This window comes from Seriola aureovittata, chromosome 16 (assembly GCF_021018895.1).
Source record: "Seriola aureovittata isolate HTS-2021-v1 ecotype China chromosome 16, ASM2101889v1, whole genome shotgun sequence".
Taxonomy (NCBI): domain Eukaryota; kingdom Metazoa; phylum Chordata; class Actinopteri; order Carangiformes; family Carangidae; genus Seriola; species Seriola aureovittata.
Window position 1 is genome coordinate 24347320 of NC_079379.1, and position 16190 is coordinate 24363509.

General features: G+C 42.8%; 1 protein-coding gene across 2 annotated transcripts in view; it reads left to right on the forward strand.

The window, feature by feature from the left end:
- Window positions 1-16190, forward strand: part of LOC130184031 (retinoic acid receptor beta-like) — a 96611-nt gene that overhangs the window by 19283 nt on the left and 61138 nt on the right. The window contains exon 1 of one of the 2 annotated variants that reach the window (XM_056399790.1): window positions 12637-12877. The exons of the other annotated variant lie outside the window; for it this stretch is intronic. Within the exon in view, the coding sequence (XP_056255765.1) occupies window positions 12721-12877 (157 nt within the window). The 5' untranslated portion in view covers window positions 12637-12720. Of the gene's footprint in view, window positions 1-12636; window positions 12878-16190 lie in introns of those variants that run through there. 2 annotated transcript variants of the gene reach the window in all.

The window sequence follows — 16190 nt, forward strand, 5'->3', positions numbered from 1 at the left end:
TGAGCAGATGAAATCACTTTTCATGCGGCGTCCTGCGATCACACTTTTAAAGACTGAGGAAGCATCGGGTCTCTACAGTACTGTACGTGTTTGTGGCTGTACGGCGTCTGCGTTTGTTGTGATGTTTTCAGAGTCTTCCTGAGATGTTGGGGGGGTGGGTGGGGGGGGGGGGGGGGTGCAGCAGAAAAGGAGGCTGAGAGTATTGATTTTCTGGCACCGCCCTGCTCAGATTATGAAATGCCAATACGAGGATTCCACCCTGACTCTGTGGTTCATGCCAAGTTCACTTGTCATTTTCTATAATTCTGACAAAATCAAGATGCTTAACCGTGATGTAGTTAGCCATGCTCGGCCGCCCTAGGGCTTTCTGATTGAATTAGGCGTCTGTGTTCTGCCATTTGGTACCAGCCTGCAGTTTTCCCAACACTTACTGGGGGCAAGTTATTTACTGTTTTGGGGGATTTTAAAAAAACGAATAAGGCTTCTGTTCATAAATCCAGCAAATTAGGAGTGGCCCATATTTTCTTACAGCTATTTCAACAGTTTCACAACGGTGGATAGTTCAAAACCTCCCTTTTCCATTTAATATTAATCAATAATTAAAAAAGGATTTCCAAGTTGCTATAGCGACAGAACGTGAAATAAAAGTGGGACATTTATAAGAGGTAATAATCAACATTCACATTAACTCCTTTATTTAAATCACATACATCGAAATTAAAAAAAATGGTTAGAAAATCAATAAAATCAACAAAAATGGTTCAATATCAAGAAGAAAACATGGTGCATGATGAACGTACCCATATACAGAAACAGTAATATATGACATGGTGAGGGGATATATTATTATCACATGTATTCATCCTCTGGATATATGGAGATATAAGTTTATAACATAGATGCGACTGTGTGTTAAATATATTCAATTTATATATGAGAGTTTATTTAAACAACTTGCATATAAAAATTCTACATGTTTCTATATGTTTTTCTTATTAATTTCTCATTAGTTTTAAACATGTGGAGACCCTTCTGTCGTTCCACATATACCGACATGTTTGTATTGGTTAGACATACATGTACATGTCAATTCTACTTTCTTCATTTCTTTCATATATCATTTTTACATATGTTTTTATTTTATATGTACATATGAAATTCAATATTTGTACATACATTACATCTGCATATGTGTATAACAGGTTCAGTACATCTTAACTCTCTCTCACTTCAGCCGTTCAGTCGTTAATCATGTCGCTCTATAATTAACGTGGCCTTTTCTACAGCGGTCAGAAAAGTGTCACTAACAACGCCGTCGACGGCGGTTGTGTTGTATTCAGGCGTCCGAGTCACAGTGTGACAGTGAGCGAGCGTGAATGATACCAGGAAACTGAAGCAGCCAAAATGAATTTAACCATCAATTAATTGATTACACTTGTGCTCAGGGGTGGGGCAGAGGTTTTTAAAAGTGTGTGGGCACTAATGGTCAAAGTCAAAATCAGAGCTGATGCCTGACGTGACTTTCTATCTGAAACAAACAGCAGACGCAGGAACAGAGATGTTGTAGGAGATTAACATTTTCATGCCGCGGAGACGTTTTGTTTTCAGTTTGTCCGTCCGTCAAGTTCTCGTGAGCGCGATATCTCAGGGACGCTGTGAGGGAACTTCTTCAAATTTGCCACAAACAATCCTTTTGGATTCAAGGATGAACTGATAACAATTTTGTGGTCAAAAGGTCAAAGGTCAAGGCACTGTGACCTCCCAAAAAAAAACACATTTATTCACTAATTATGACACAATTTAACTCAAATGTCTTTAAAATAAAATGAAGTGATGACATTTTATATTAAAAAGAAAAAGGTCAACTTCACTGTGACATCATAATGTTCTGCATAAACACCTCTGGACTCTGAGAAATTAAGACCAACAATCACAAATATATCTTCTTCTGATGATCAAAACTTTAAATCAAACACAAGACACGTGTAAAATGTGGGACCTTTCAGTCCAGGAAAGAGCAGAGCAATGATGTCACTCCTCAGCTCTCCCCACTACAGCGTCACCTCAGCCCTGACCTCTCCCGCCTGTCTTCGTAGTCCCGGCCATGATGAACTGCTTTAGAGGCGGCCGCCGGCGTTTGCAGAGAGGGGGGAACCTGCCCATCAGTGGGGTTGGGCTTCTTTGTGGCTCGGGGAGAGGGATTACCGTGCGTTCAGGCGGCTTTACACGGTGAGCTGCAGCCCGTCTGATCAGAGAGGCGCTCGCCCATCTCCCCACCTCGGCCCCCGGAGCCCGTGATTTCACAAGGATTAGAGCGCAAAGTCACCTAATCTCTCCCTCCGCACTCTTCCTATTGATGGCCATCTCAAACATGAACACACACACACACACACACACACACACACACTCACACATACAGAAACATGGTGAAGAGGAAAGACAATAAAATAAAATAATTGTTGGAACCTGAAAACTGAAAGCCTGTGACATTAGGGCTGCACGATATGCAGAAACCAACATTCCTGTATGAGATATTGCGATACACGATATTATTTCAGTTGGAATTATCGTTTTTGTATTTTTTATTTTCCCTGAAAAAATAAAAAAATAAAAAAATAATCATGATGTGATTTTCGTCGGGTCTTGTACCAAACAAACTCGTTTACATTGCTACGTCTGGAGAACATGATGTGTAGGCCGCGGCGTCTCTATGGCAACACAACACTCACGGTTCTCACCAACGACGCACAAATTATGACACATTTTACCTTCATCAACAAAATAAAAAATTCAGCTCCTGCGATTTGCATATTGAACTTTTTTTCTTTGCGATTTTCGATTATATTTCGATTGATGGTGCAGTTTGCTCGTGATGCACCTGCAGCTCATAGAGCTATAGATCAATATCTCACTCAGCCCCACGTCTAATAACCTGAACTGTCACTTTCAGAGCCATTTAAAAGCTCTTTTTCTGCAGTTGGAGTCATGGCGTCCAAATTACCACGAGATGCAGTTGAAAGCTTCTTAAAGAAAAAAGTTAATAAGTGGATCTTGAGTAAAGCTTTTTTTCGTCAAACCCGTGTTTTACACTAATTGACCAGGACCGAGCTGCCGTGTTGAGTCATGACTCTCTGTGAGAATCAAAGGGCAGAAGGAGCAGCCGAAGGTGAGACGATGAGTCAGCGACGTGCACGACTTCACACGAGACCCAAATGAAATGAATCTCAAATCTGGGATTTTAACTTTAAAAGTTTCTCACATGATTCACTTCAAATGTCACGTCTTCCACGCTGCAGTGTCTCTCTGTTTCCATATTTCCTTCTGCTGCTCGTCTGGCTCTCGGTCACGGCAGCGGCGCACTTATCAAAGAGCTCCAGATGTCCTTTTCCTCTGATGGGATTTGTAGTCCTTCAAGTGTCTTCTTCACAGGGAGCCCGAACCTCAAACCGGCTCCTTCCTGTCTCCATGAAGGAGCAGTGTCGGTCACTCCAGATATTTGAGCTAAAGATTTCCAGCGGCCTGAGAGGCTAATCACACCAGGAAGTGGCAAATACACAGGAAGTCTGGACTTGAAAGTAAGTGTTCAAGTATCTTGGGCTTCAGGTTGATTTGATGAAATGTTTGACGGGCAGTAATTGCGAGTGTTGCACCAGCTGTTTTGGTAAAACTCAGAAATCCAGAAGGAACCAGAAGTTAAACCGCTGCTCTGTTGTGTTGTGTTGCGTTGTGCCAGATGAGGTGGTTCGAGAATCCGATAAGGATTTCTGTCCATCTCAGTCTCGTCTTTTTTCCCAGGGGGCAAATCCAGACTGGAGCAATTACACCGTCCATCTGGCCTGAGATCCTGCAGGTAAGAGTCGGGTGGAGGTTGTGCTACCTTTTCTCAGCCACCGCAACCAGGACCTGGACGATGGCCAGAAATGGACGGATGATGCACTGACACGATACTTCATGTTTCTTCATTCCCTCACTCACCGTCTGGAATCAGAGTCTTCTTTATTGGTATCGATAACACACACTTCCTCTCCTCCGTCTCCTCGCAGTCTTGACCACAGGCGTTTACACATGTCTCTTTATGGTGCAGCAGTTGTCTTTATTTCGCCAGCGTGTGTCTGAGGTTTATCTCTGTTAAATGCTGGTTATCTGGTTAGCCAGGTGTGGCGATACCTCACTGACACAGACCCGAGGTGGGGGGTGTGAAGACCGACCGGAATAAGAGAGGGAGAACTCCCACAGAGAATGAAAAGCTTTACAGTTTATGATGATCGGTCTTCATTTGTTTTCCTCCATGGCTCCGTGACGCTGTCTGCTCCATGGCTCCTGTAGTGACCGGTGTTCCTTTCCTGCCGTCTTAACCGGCGCCATCTTGGTTCTTTTACCCGTCTCCTGAAGTGTTGCAGTCGCACCTGCAGAACGTTGAACTGAACACAAAAGCTCCAGATATATATACTATTCCAGATATATCCAGAATACTATACTAGAATTTCAAGCTTGATACCGATATCCAGGAAAATACTTGAAACCATTTTCGACGCCACGCGGAGAAAAAATTACTTTAACATTATTTTATTTTTTTCAACAGATGGCTAATGTGGCTATCAGCTAATTGCTAATAGTTAAACGGCTAACGTTAATGTGTGCCGCCGGCCAGGTTCATGTTTATGATCTGATGTGATCAACTGTTTAATACTTGCAATGTAGTTGAAACTGGAGCTTAACTGACCTCTGGAAACGCCTTATAACGACCGAGGGGGGCATCTTTAAGATGCTTCGCCAAGTTAGTGTCATTGTTGTTTTGTGGCTGGTCGATATCCTTCGCCTTTCTCCTGGTCGTTTGCCTCGTGTGCAGAAAAATTCCAAACGGCTCTTTTTCTTTTTGCTTTTTTCAATTTCACCTAAAACAGGTTGCGAAGGTCGTTCAGCACTGCAGCCATGTTGATGCGGCTTTATGCTGGAGACACCAGCTCGGCGTGTGTGGACGTGGACTAGTGTTCATGTGTTCAGCTGCTCGTGAGGGGGAGGGGCTGTGTGCCTGCCTGTCTGCAGGGCTGCTGTATGAAGGAGACGCCACCGTTGGTATCGATACTGGTGCAAACGAGCAGCTGATCAGATGCTAATTTTTTTTTAGTACGGATTCTTTTGATAACCCGAGTCCAGACACCGTGCAGCTGGTCACACGGTCACACCGACAGGTGATCGCTCTGCAGAGTGTGAGGACAGATACAACACCAAACTAAACACACACACATTACCACATTAACACAGAGAGAACAAACAAATTGTGTTAGACTGATGATCTCATCTTACAATATGGAGAAGAAATAATCCTACACGTGCACACACACACACACACACACACACACACACACACACACACACACACTCCCAGATTTGACTGGAAATGAAAATGATCCATCAGCCGATGTTTTGCAGGAGACAGAGAAGTAAACAATGGAGGCAGTCACATTAGGACACTTAGACGGAAGTGTAATTACTGCTTCTCCATCGACCCAAATTTCCAGCAGGGGACCCATTGCTGAAGGTAGTTAGGCTGTTAGGAGTAAATGAGCTCACTTTATTGCCTTCTAGTTTGTAATGAGTCTCTTTTCCATACCTCTGGCCGGCGGTACACATCTTTAACCAATCACAATCAGCGAGCACAGTCAGTGGTTATTAGCTATTGTCTTGTACAGAGCAGACAATAATGTGCACTTGAGTTGAAATGCCCTGTCATGACCATGGGAGGCTCGTGCTTCGAACTTACACTGAGCACGGTTCAGTCTGTAACTGTGCAGCTGAGCTCCCACGCAGCAGCAGGGTTCATATATTGTTGTTGTTTATTGATCAGAAATCTGCTCGATCGGTCGCTTCACGCAAACTTGTGCTGTGGAGAATCAGGGAACCAATATTCTGTTTTAATGAAAGCTCATTAACACATACAGTAACATAAAACACATAAATAGACATTGAATAACTTTTACTTTTTAAATTATTTTTAAATACAGCACCCCCCCCCCCTAAAATATTAAAGTGATTTAAGTGTATTTAATGTTTCTTGTGTCATCTGTCAATTCAACATTAACTCAGTAACGCTGCGACAGACATTCTTCCAATTTGGCTCAAAAATTCACTCAAGGAGGAACTGATTAAGAGTTTGTGGGTCAAAGGTCAAAGGTCAAGGTTCACGGTTAACCATTTTTGGCCTTGTGAACACAATATCTCCGTAACACCTTGACGGAACTACAGGGCAAAGTGATTAGAATTTGGTGGCTAAAGGTCAAAGTTCAAAGGTCAAAGTCACGATGAGCTCACAAAAGATGATTTTGAACTTGTGGACGCAGCATCTCGAGAACTCCTGAAGGGAATCCCTTACGATTCAGCACAAACATCCACCTGGACTCAAGGATGAACTGATTAGATTTTGGTGGTCAAAGGTGAAATGTCAAAGGTCTGTGTGACTTCACAAAACACTTTTTTAGCAATAACTAGAAGTAGTCTGAGTGGCGGAGGGATACGACCACGAGGAGCTGATTCCCGTCGATTGTTGAAACGTTACTATTAATCAGAGTCGTCTGCTGAGTGAGAAGGAAGGCGACACAGAGAGCTCCCGTTAGGGTCACGGGGTCACGGGGAGCGAGTGAACTGCACGACTGGAACTGACTTCCTCTTCTCTTATGAGAGAGTGACTCACCCAAACACAGGCGCACAATCAGTGGAAGGAGTTCACAGTCTGCTGACAGGTCACATGACGTAAACACAAACCACGAGCATGTTGGGAATGAACGGCAGGACTGTCGGAGGTTGTGACTTTTAACCAGACACCTGATGATGATGTCGGTGTTTGTTTGCTGCTCTGCATGAATGCTGCAGTATTAAACTGTAGGTGAAGACACACACTCAACCCGAACTCTGCATTTTGACTTTGCTCAGTATCTTAATGTCAGACCGCTTCCTGCTTTTGTGCATCCGTCACTTTATCTTTTCCTGATGGAAAATATGACAAAAAGTGAGAAGAACACTTTTTGTGGAGGCAGCAGATATTATTTTTTAAATAAGACACTGGATGTGCTCATTTCACAAACTGGTGGCTGGCAGTTGTTTGTTGAGGTGAGGATATGGTAAAGTATATTTTGTGGTTTAAAGACAATATATTGACGGGATGATCGCTGTATTTTCTGTCCTTTAGTTTCGGGTGACTTGTGATTTGTAGAAAAAGACATTCCTGTGTTTTCTGGCTCTCGACGGAGAAGAATAATAGAATAATATGAACCTTATAAAACACTTTCTTTTCTCATATTTCTCTTTATAGTTTTAGAGATTAACATTTTTTATTTTTTTTACTTGCTCCATTCACTGCGGGAAATGTTTTGATTTGCTGGCGCTGATTTGACGGCCAGTTTTTGTTGGGATAATAAAAACCTGCTTCAGATGATCCGCTGATGGATGGTTGAGTTTTAACTGTGCGGTCGGGACAATATGAATCAGTGCTTTAAATACAACCTGAAAGGAATAAGCTGTTGATCCTCTGCACACTGTACAGTATGTTCTACATAAATACAATATAGACATCTTTAAAGCTTATGTAACAGCGTGCGTTTCATTTTTAATAAGATAAAAAAAAAATAAATATAGGACGGTATTTAAATCCATAAATTCTCCCTTACAGTTTAGATATGAAGAATTTATGCTAATGATGCAAACCGAACTGAATCCTAATCTTCAGTGTCACTCCGTGTATCATGTTGCGACACAATGGCATAATTCCGACGCAGGCTTTGGCGTGATACCTAACCTGAGTGGAAAATATATTTGCTTCTGCCATGCAGCTGCAATTAAATTACCAATAGACTAAGTGCAATTGTAACTAAATATAGCTGTTATGGGGTTTGACCCACTGATGAATCGTGAGCACCGAATTCAGCTCTGCTCATCAATATGCTATGAAATAAGAGTTTGTCGTGGCCAGGGGAATTAAACGCGTAAACCCGAAGCTGCACTTTCAGTGGTTAAGTCATCCACCCGCCGATTGTGTTGAAACTGAAAATAGCAGCCGCTGCATGTGTGTCATCCCCGGAGCTGTCAGGCTTTACCCGGCCTTATTAAATGATCAGCTACGCTGTGTATTGTCATAGCCTGGTGAGTTTTGGCAGCGGCAGCCACGAGCTGCTGAACACTGATGCCAGAAAGTGGCTTATCTTGATGGATGGGTTCATTATCACCTTCTAATTACAGGTGGATTTTCAGGTATATTCATTACCTGTGCTAACCGGGGTTGTGTATATATGTGTGTGTGTGTGTGTGTGTGTATCCATGGGTTACTGTTACACTGGCTGAGCTGCAGGGGGTCAGCTGGTGTGTGTGTGTGTGTGTGTGTGTGTGTAGGGAGAGAGAGGGGGGGTGGGGTGGGGGGGTTCAGGGGTTCCTGTTTCAGCTACGCTGTAGACTCTCTGCAATATTCATGAGCTCCGTGGGGATCAATGTGGTGTGCAGCGCTCGGGCCAGCTCTGCCTCTCCAACCGCCTCCTTTACTCCATCAAACAAGTGTTCGTGCATCAAGACAAAACCTGGCTACTGTATGTGAGACTCTGACTCCAGCAGTTACAGCTTCTCCTCACACATGAATATATGATGTAGGTTTTAAAGCTGACATCACAATATATAATGAATTTTCCAATCACAAGTCAATATATTCCATTCCGTTTCCCTTGAAAGAAAGAAAGAGGCGAAAGTTTCACTTTTACCAGCGTTGTAAAATATATATTCCAGCAATTAAGTGTTACAGTTCCATAAAATTGAGGAATTTGTCGGAGACGGATTAAAAAGGAAAAATTGAAGCAGGAGAGGTGAGATAGTCTTAACTTTTAAGTGCTTAGTATTGGTCAGGCTCTGATAGTACCGGACCCCTACGATTCCCATAATGCAAATCCACAAATCCATAGCATCGCTTTATTAATTGAGTTGGACCCCCCCCCCCCCCATGAGATAATTAACAAGTTGTAACTTCTTGTAAAAGTACTATGAAGTGACGAGATATATGCAACATGTCAAAAACCTACTGGGTACTGACGTTTCACAAGCCAAAAAGGTCTGGAACCAGTGATGTAACTCGCTTATTTGGAGGAGAAACCACATTACTGCAGCTGAAATCATTCATTTTAAATCTCATTAAACAATAACAAGTTAAAAGAGCTGCTTTGCTATTAATACACAGCCGGCGTTAGCATCAACAGCTGTTTACTCACCACTGTTTCCAAGAGAGAGAGTTACACTGCGCCCTCTGAGCAGCGGCGCCGCTTCTTCAGGGCAGACTGGACGCTGCAGTGACTCGGTATCGGAAAGTGACGAGACAGTCCGACCAGGTCAGGGCTAGCTGTTGAATTGATTGCCGTGGCGGGTGCTACAGAAATTCATGTTCCCCGTAGGATGATTGGTAATAACTTTGGTGAACTCCTGACTTCTCATCGAGTATCATCATCGATCATCATCAGGTCAAAACACTTTGGTACCTGAGAGACGAATGATTTTCCCAGAACCCACTGAGTGTTTTTTGTCATTCTGTCCATTGTGATTCACTCACAGACAAATTTATATTCACTAAAATAATGTAAAATATGCTACTTCCACAAAATCTGCACAAAATACTTTCCCTAAAGAGAAGCCAATAAATAAACTAGCCAAATAAAAATGTTTGGGAGATACTGTGCATACATGTAGAGACTTGGAATATTCTCCACAAAGTAATTTGAGATTTAGGTTTTTGAAAATGTTCTCTTACTGTTTTGGTGTTGTTCAAATGTTTCCCATGTCAGTGTGAAGAAATGGTTTCTCTGTGCAGAAGATCAGAACAAACATTTTCTCTGGGTGAGGCCACAGGGAACAGTGATGGTGCAGCACACTGGGAAAAAAAGTTTTTGGAAAAGAATTATTTTCCATTATTATTTTTGTTTTTAAGTTATTATTATTATTATTATTATTATTATTATTATAATTATGTGTCTCTCCTGGAACAGTAAAGTCAAAGTGATGAAGTTGTTTGTTGTTGGGTTTGAACTGTGCAGGTTTCTTCACATACAAATGATAAACAATAAATAAATAAAAAAGACTTATGACATTTAACCTGCAGCTCCTCATAAGTCATTATGTGAAATCACATAAGAATGCGCTGTTACATGATGTAATGTGCGCTGCATGTAGGACGTTGAATATTTAACACGGCAGCTGGACAGTTAATGACATTATGATATCACTCTCTAATTATTATATTCAATGAAACTCATCTTTGCTGCTAATGGCCGACTGTGGTTGTAATGCATCCTGGTTGGAGTCGTGTGTTCCTGCAGCAGACACCTACGAGTGATGAGATAGCAGAGCCGCTGTTTGTGTATACGATTCAGCCGACTCTCAGTTCATTGGGTTTCTAGTCGTAAATAATGAGTCATTAGCAACTCATGCTGTTGCACATCAGTGTGTAAAGCACCGACATCGCTCTCAGTCAGGAAATCTCCCAACATCTCATTTCTCCTGCGATGGAAGCTCATACGTTTTGCACTTGAGATGTTGCAGCTGAATGAAAAAATACAGTGTGTTGAGCCTAAATGTCAAAGCAGTGGCGGCAAAATGTTCGTAACGTCGCAGCAGCACGGTTATATAAGAACCCTGGATTATTATTAGTGTCACATCACCGTGTAAGCAGCTAATTTAAGCTGCTTATAGACTGTTGGGTTCTTCGGTCTGTCACAATGACTCACACTAAAGTTTATTAAAAGGTTTTATGCGCAAGATCTTACAAATCTTTAGATGAGATCTTCCTTTATTCGTCCAACTGTGGGGAAATTATCAGTTTTACAGCAGCAAAGAAAGAGAAACTGCAAAATGACAAATACTTGAAAGTAAATAAATAATAGCCTTTAATAATATAATATGTACAGTTACATACTTAAATATAACAACAAATATCAGCAGATGAGGGATACTGCACAGTCTTTGGTGTGTGTGGACGACTGAGTGCAGTATTTGTTATAGAGTCCGACAGCAGCAGGAGGGAAAGAGCTGCGGTAACTCTAACTATAGCTATCATATATAAAGATAAACAGGTTACCGTAGTTACCAATGTCCTTGGTCAGTTTCTGTCCAAACCCGACCCCAAGTCCAAGAGATTTGTAACTGAGCCCGACCCGAACCTGACAGACACTTTTTAAAATCTGAACCAGAACATCTTGTGATTCTGCTTTTTTTTTTTACTCACCTGAAACTGCAAAAACTCCCGAGCTCGTTGTGACGACATGTATAATTACATACCATAATTAAGCCCCACTTCACTCATGCAAGTCAGCAGATACATTAAGATCAATGTGTTTTCATGTGACGGTACATTCATGAAAATATCTCACACTTACATTATTTTTATATTATAAAATAATAATATCAGTAAAGTGTGACAGTCTCACCTGTGTTCAGGCTTTTCATGTGTTCGGTGACGTGTGATGAGGCTTCACACATGAAACCTTGTAAATCTTGATCTTGTATTTTATTTATTTAGAAAATTTGTGTCATTTTAATAAAGCTCTAAAAAAAAAAAAGTCAAAATAAAGTTGCTATAACATTCACAAAATAATGTCTCCTTTCTATTCTGACCTCACGATTGATGACACTGACCAGAAAATGACAAACCATCAGTCACTGCTGCAGTTTGTCACATAAACATCATAAAGAAGATGAGAGACACTTTTCTTTCTTTACTTTACTTTCAGTAAAATATTGCTATTTCATAACTACATAAATCTGCACCGGTGGCGTTTGTTTATGGACATTCATCTCCTGCAGGAACAGCCTCGTTTTCCTGCCACTGCATAAAAAGCAACACGGTTGGAGCCGCGGTTCTTCAGTAAAATAAAATTTAAAAAATGAAAAAAAAAAAAAAAAATGCTGAATTAAAATTTTATTTATTTATTTTCTATCAAACTTACAAAAAAAGTAAATAAATAAAAATCTTTATTATTTCCCCCCCTGCGTTTCTTCTCTCCGCCGTGTTCCGCGCCGGGGAGCTGCAGTGATGTCAGCCCGCCGGGGTCATTTGAAGGTCAGCAGCCTCGGAAGGGTTCATACAAAGTTCACACGCATATATTAGGCAATTCAATCTTTCTTTCTCTGTGGCAAAACTAGTTGGAAACGAGCTGCACGCGGGGACGGAGGAGCAATCCGTCATCGGAAGAGAAGAAGAACGTGCGCTTTTAAAACGCCGCGCGTGTTATTTTTGATATTTGGGGGGGGTGGTGGTGGTGGGGGGGGGGGGGGAGCGGATCGTCCGGTTTGAGGCTGGGCTTCACCCGCCGCTTCCACTCTGTGTCGCGATTCACTGACAACACGTCGGGATGTTGTTATTATTGTTTTCACGGAAGAGACGCGTTGAGACGTCGGCGGCCGCGCGCTGACCGAGCGACACGGCGCGAGGGGGAAGAAATGGGCAATGAGCGTTTTCAGAGGAAGCCGCGGAACACAAGAATTCATGATTCCGGTGCCGGACGAATGAGAAGAAGAGGAGCGAAACCTGCCGCTCCGAGAAAAAGAAGGAGGAGAGGAAGAGGAGGAGGAGGAGGAGGAGGAGGAGGAGGAGGTGGAGGGTGGAAATAGCGGAGTTTGATGGAGTTGTGTGCGCTTATGCCGGTGATTTTTTTTTTTCGTCCTTAGCGCACAAGACTAGTTGAACGACGCGCCGTCAACATGTTTGACTGCATGGACGTGCTGGCCGTGAGTCCCGGGCAGATGTTGGATTTCTACACGCCCAGCCCGTCCTCCTGCATGCTGCAGGAAAAGGCTCTGAAAGCCTGCATCAGCGGACTGGCGCACAGAGAGTGGCAGCACCGCCGGAGCGCACACTGTAGGTCTCCAAACTTCTCCTCATCTGTTGTTGTTGTTGTTGTTGTTGTTGCTGCTGCTGCTGTTCCTCTGTCAGACCTCTTAATGCTGATGGGTCAGTGCGACTCCAGCGTCCACATGACTCACAACACGTTGCTGCACAGGGCTGATTATTATTACTATTATTATTATTGTTGTTTTTATTCTCATGAAAACCATCCAGGGAATTTAAAAGTTTTAGGGGAACTCTTGGAAACAGGCCGCATGAGAGCACTACAGGCTGAGCATACTCATATTAGGAGGAATAATTAGTCCGGGATGTTTGATGGAGCAGCTGAGTGACGTGATGAAGTTTACATTTAAGAAAAAGGAAAAAAAAGTTTGTTTTTTAACGTGAGATTGAGCAGAAAAGTCTCCAGAAGCTCCACGAGTCCTCCGCGGTGGAACCTGCAGCCCGTGTGCGTGTCTCGGGTCGGTCCACGTTAAGCGCAGAGGCTGGAGGAATGCGGAGAGTTAAACACAGGCGGAGGTCTCCGCATCTCCTCCCCGGCCGCACATGACAGGAGGAGCGGCTGGGCCGGCGCGGGGCGAGCCGCGACCCGCAGCTGCCTGACACTGATTTAGATAAATGACCCCGCGGACTTGTCAACAACATTAGCGGGGGGGTGCTTTCGGATCATGTCAAAATCTAGTGTTTTGTATTGGCCGATGGTGATGGATGGTGTGGCTACTGTTAGTGTTCTGTCCAGGTGAATAAAGAGGAAGCTTCTCTCTCTCTCTCTCTGACTTCACCTGAGGGGAAAATGATCATTATTATAACGAGAGGAAAAGGTTAAACCCGGAGGCCGACTGTAATCTTACTGAAAATATGACTCTGAGTGAAGCTGTCACCTCGGTGTGAACGAGCCCACACTCAGTCTGCGAGTGTGTGTTTATTGTGGATGGTTCTCACCCACTGACCATGTGCTCATCAGACACTTGTCAGTGCTTGTTTTTCTCTGTCACCCTGCTGCTCTGTGATTTATCCTCCGCTGATAATGAGGAGCCTCCAGCTGTCATTCCTCAGGAAGTGTTTGCTCAAGGGCGCTCAGTCAAAAGTGGCTCTTATCATTGGAGGGTAAAAAATGCAAGTTACAGCTGCCACCTTTTAACTTTGAGCTTCCTCGCCGCTCGCTCTGCAGCGGCGGCTCCTCTGTGAGCGATGACAGAAAACTGCAGCTGACACATGAATTTACTGATTATTATTTTTTTGGCCTTTGTGGAAATCACAAGTTCCCCGAGCGCGAGGCGGCATCTGTGAAGGGACTGACAGCATCAGCCTGAAACCGATAATCACTTTACTTTTGTAAATGTCAAAGAAAAGCAGAAAATCTTTTAAGGAGCTCGAACCAGCAGCTCAAACAATGAAAAGTGTTGTGAATGAATTTTGTGGCGATCTGCTCATCAGTTAATCGTCTCACTGACCTTTAAAAGAGAAAAGACAAAGAGTTTCATCTACGTCACGTCGACACGCAGAGTTCACTAAATGTATATAAAAACTTGTTTTTGAAAAATGTGAAAAAGTTTAAAACAGTTTATTTTTCAGACTAAGGGAGATGAGATTTCACCAGCAGCAGAAATATTCACTTTCATTTTACCATCAGTAATTATTCCACATTAGCGTTCCTGCGCAGTGCGGTCGACAGGATTGAATTAATACTGAGCTCAAGTTTTATCAGTTCGCTCCTACACATGAACATTTGGACCAGATAGTGAAAAAAGTTTCCAAATTATCTATAATTTTGAATTCCTTAAATGAAGGTTTGGTTGTTGTTGCAACTGGAACCATTGTAGTTTTTTAAGATGATTTTTTTTCCTGGTTTTTCTTTTTTTATTAATTGTAGAAAATGTAAAAAACGTCACTTAAACAAATATGATTCATCTCAGGAAAACACTCAATATAAATTCAGTTTTCAACAACCACATAACATGTAGTTATTAATCATATTTACCAAACAGGAAACGTGTAAAAGGAATGAATGTAAAAGTCACGTCAGGCTGGAGGTGTAAATAACTCCAGCGGGTGTCTGTTCCTTTAAAAAGCAGCCGTTCTAAGACGGGGCTTGTAGCCAGGATTTAACAATACTGAGGTCAGGTCCAAGTACAGCCCCCCCCCCTTACTCCCCTCAGAAAATTATAACCAGACACGAGATGAAGGTCACCATTTCTTTTTCCTTTTCTTCCTTTCTCTGTGTTTACATGAAGGTTAAAATGCTGCCGTCTCCACGGTGAGGAGACGAACTGCGGTGAATCCTTCACGTATTTACTGAACTAAAAATAGACAAAGTTCGTCATGTGACTCTAAAGATACTGAAATTACCCGATAACAAAAGCTTTAAACCTTTTTCATTGGAGGTAAAATGAGTGACTACATGACCTTCTGGAGGCCGTGCACCTTCTGCTGTTGTCACGGTGAAGACACAGCGGAGCCTGTTTGATTAAATTCACCTTCATTAGCTCATTTCATTTGTCATAGAATTCAATTAGATGACTAAATGAAGCCTGTGCGTTCTCTCCTGGCATTTGAAGTGATAGTTTGGGTTATTCGAGGTGGGGTTGTCATGTTATCTGTAGTCCGGTCGCGGTCAGAGTGATACCACCTCATGGAAGCAGCAGATGCACAGATGGCGGCGTGATGCGCGGCGGTGGACGGGGACAGCAGGAGAAAAAATGACCACCTAAAGAACCGGCTTCAGTTTAAGTGTACGCTATATTTTGAATATTTTTGCCGCTTCATCTCGCCGTCAAACAGCTCTTTACTAGTCAAATATCTGATCCGCGCTGTAAAACAGTGCGCGGCGTAAGTGTGCGGAAGGTCAGCGGGTTAAGAAAAAGTAGTTCCAAAGCAAAGAGCTGTTTTAACGGAGGATGAATCGATGGAAATATTCACAAATAAAGTGTACACTTAAAATATTATTGTTTAATTTGTGCATTTTTTTTTGTTGCTGTCCCCGTCCACAGCAGCACATGGCTCAGTGCCTGTGCCGCCGCCGCCTCAAATCTAGTGCAGGTCAATACACCGACAACCCACAAACTATTGCTTCAACATAACGTTTAGTTTACGTTGTTAAATGAAAGAAATGGCGCACTGAGGTGCGTTTGATTTGCCGTACAATTAGACAATCGGTGCCCTTTAACACGTACGCCGGACCCGGCCTTTCAGGAAGCGCTGAGCGGGACAGAAGAAGATGCTGGTGATTTTCTTTTTCTTACAACCGACTGGTCTTCAGCCGGTGAAGCGGCGCCTTGGCCTTTAGTGCTGTCAGACAGGACACCCCTGCCCTTTTCCTGTTTGA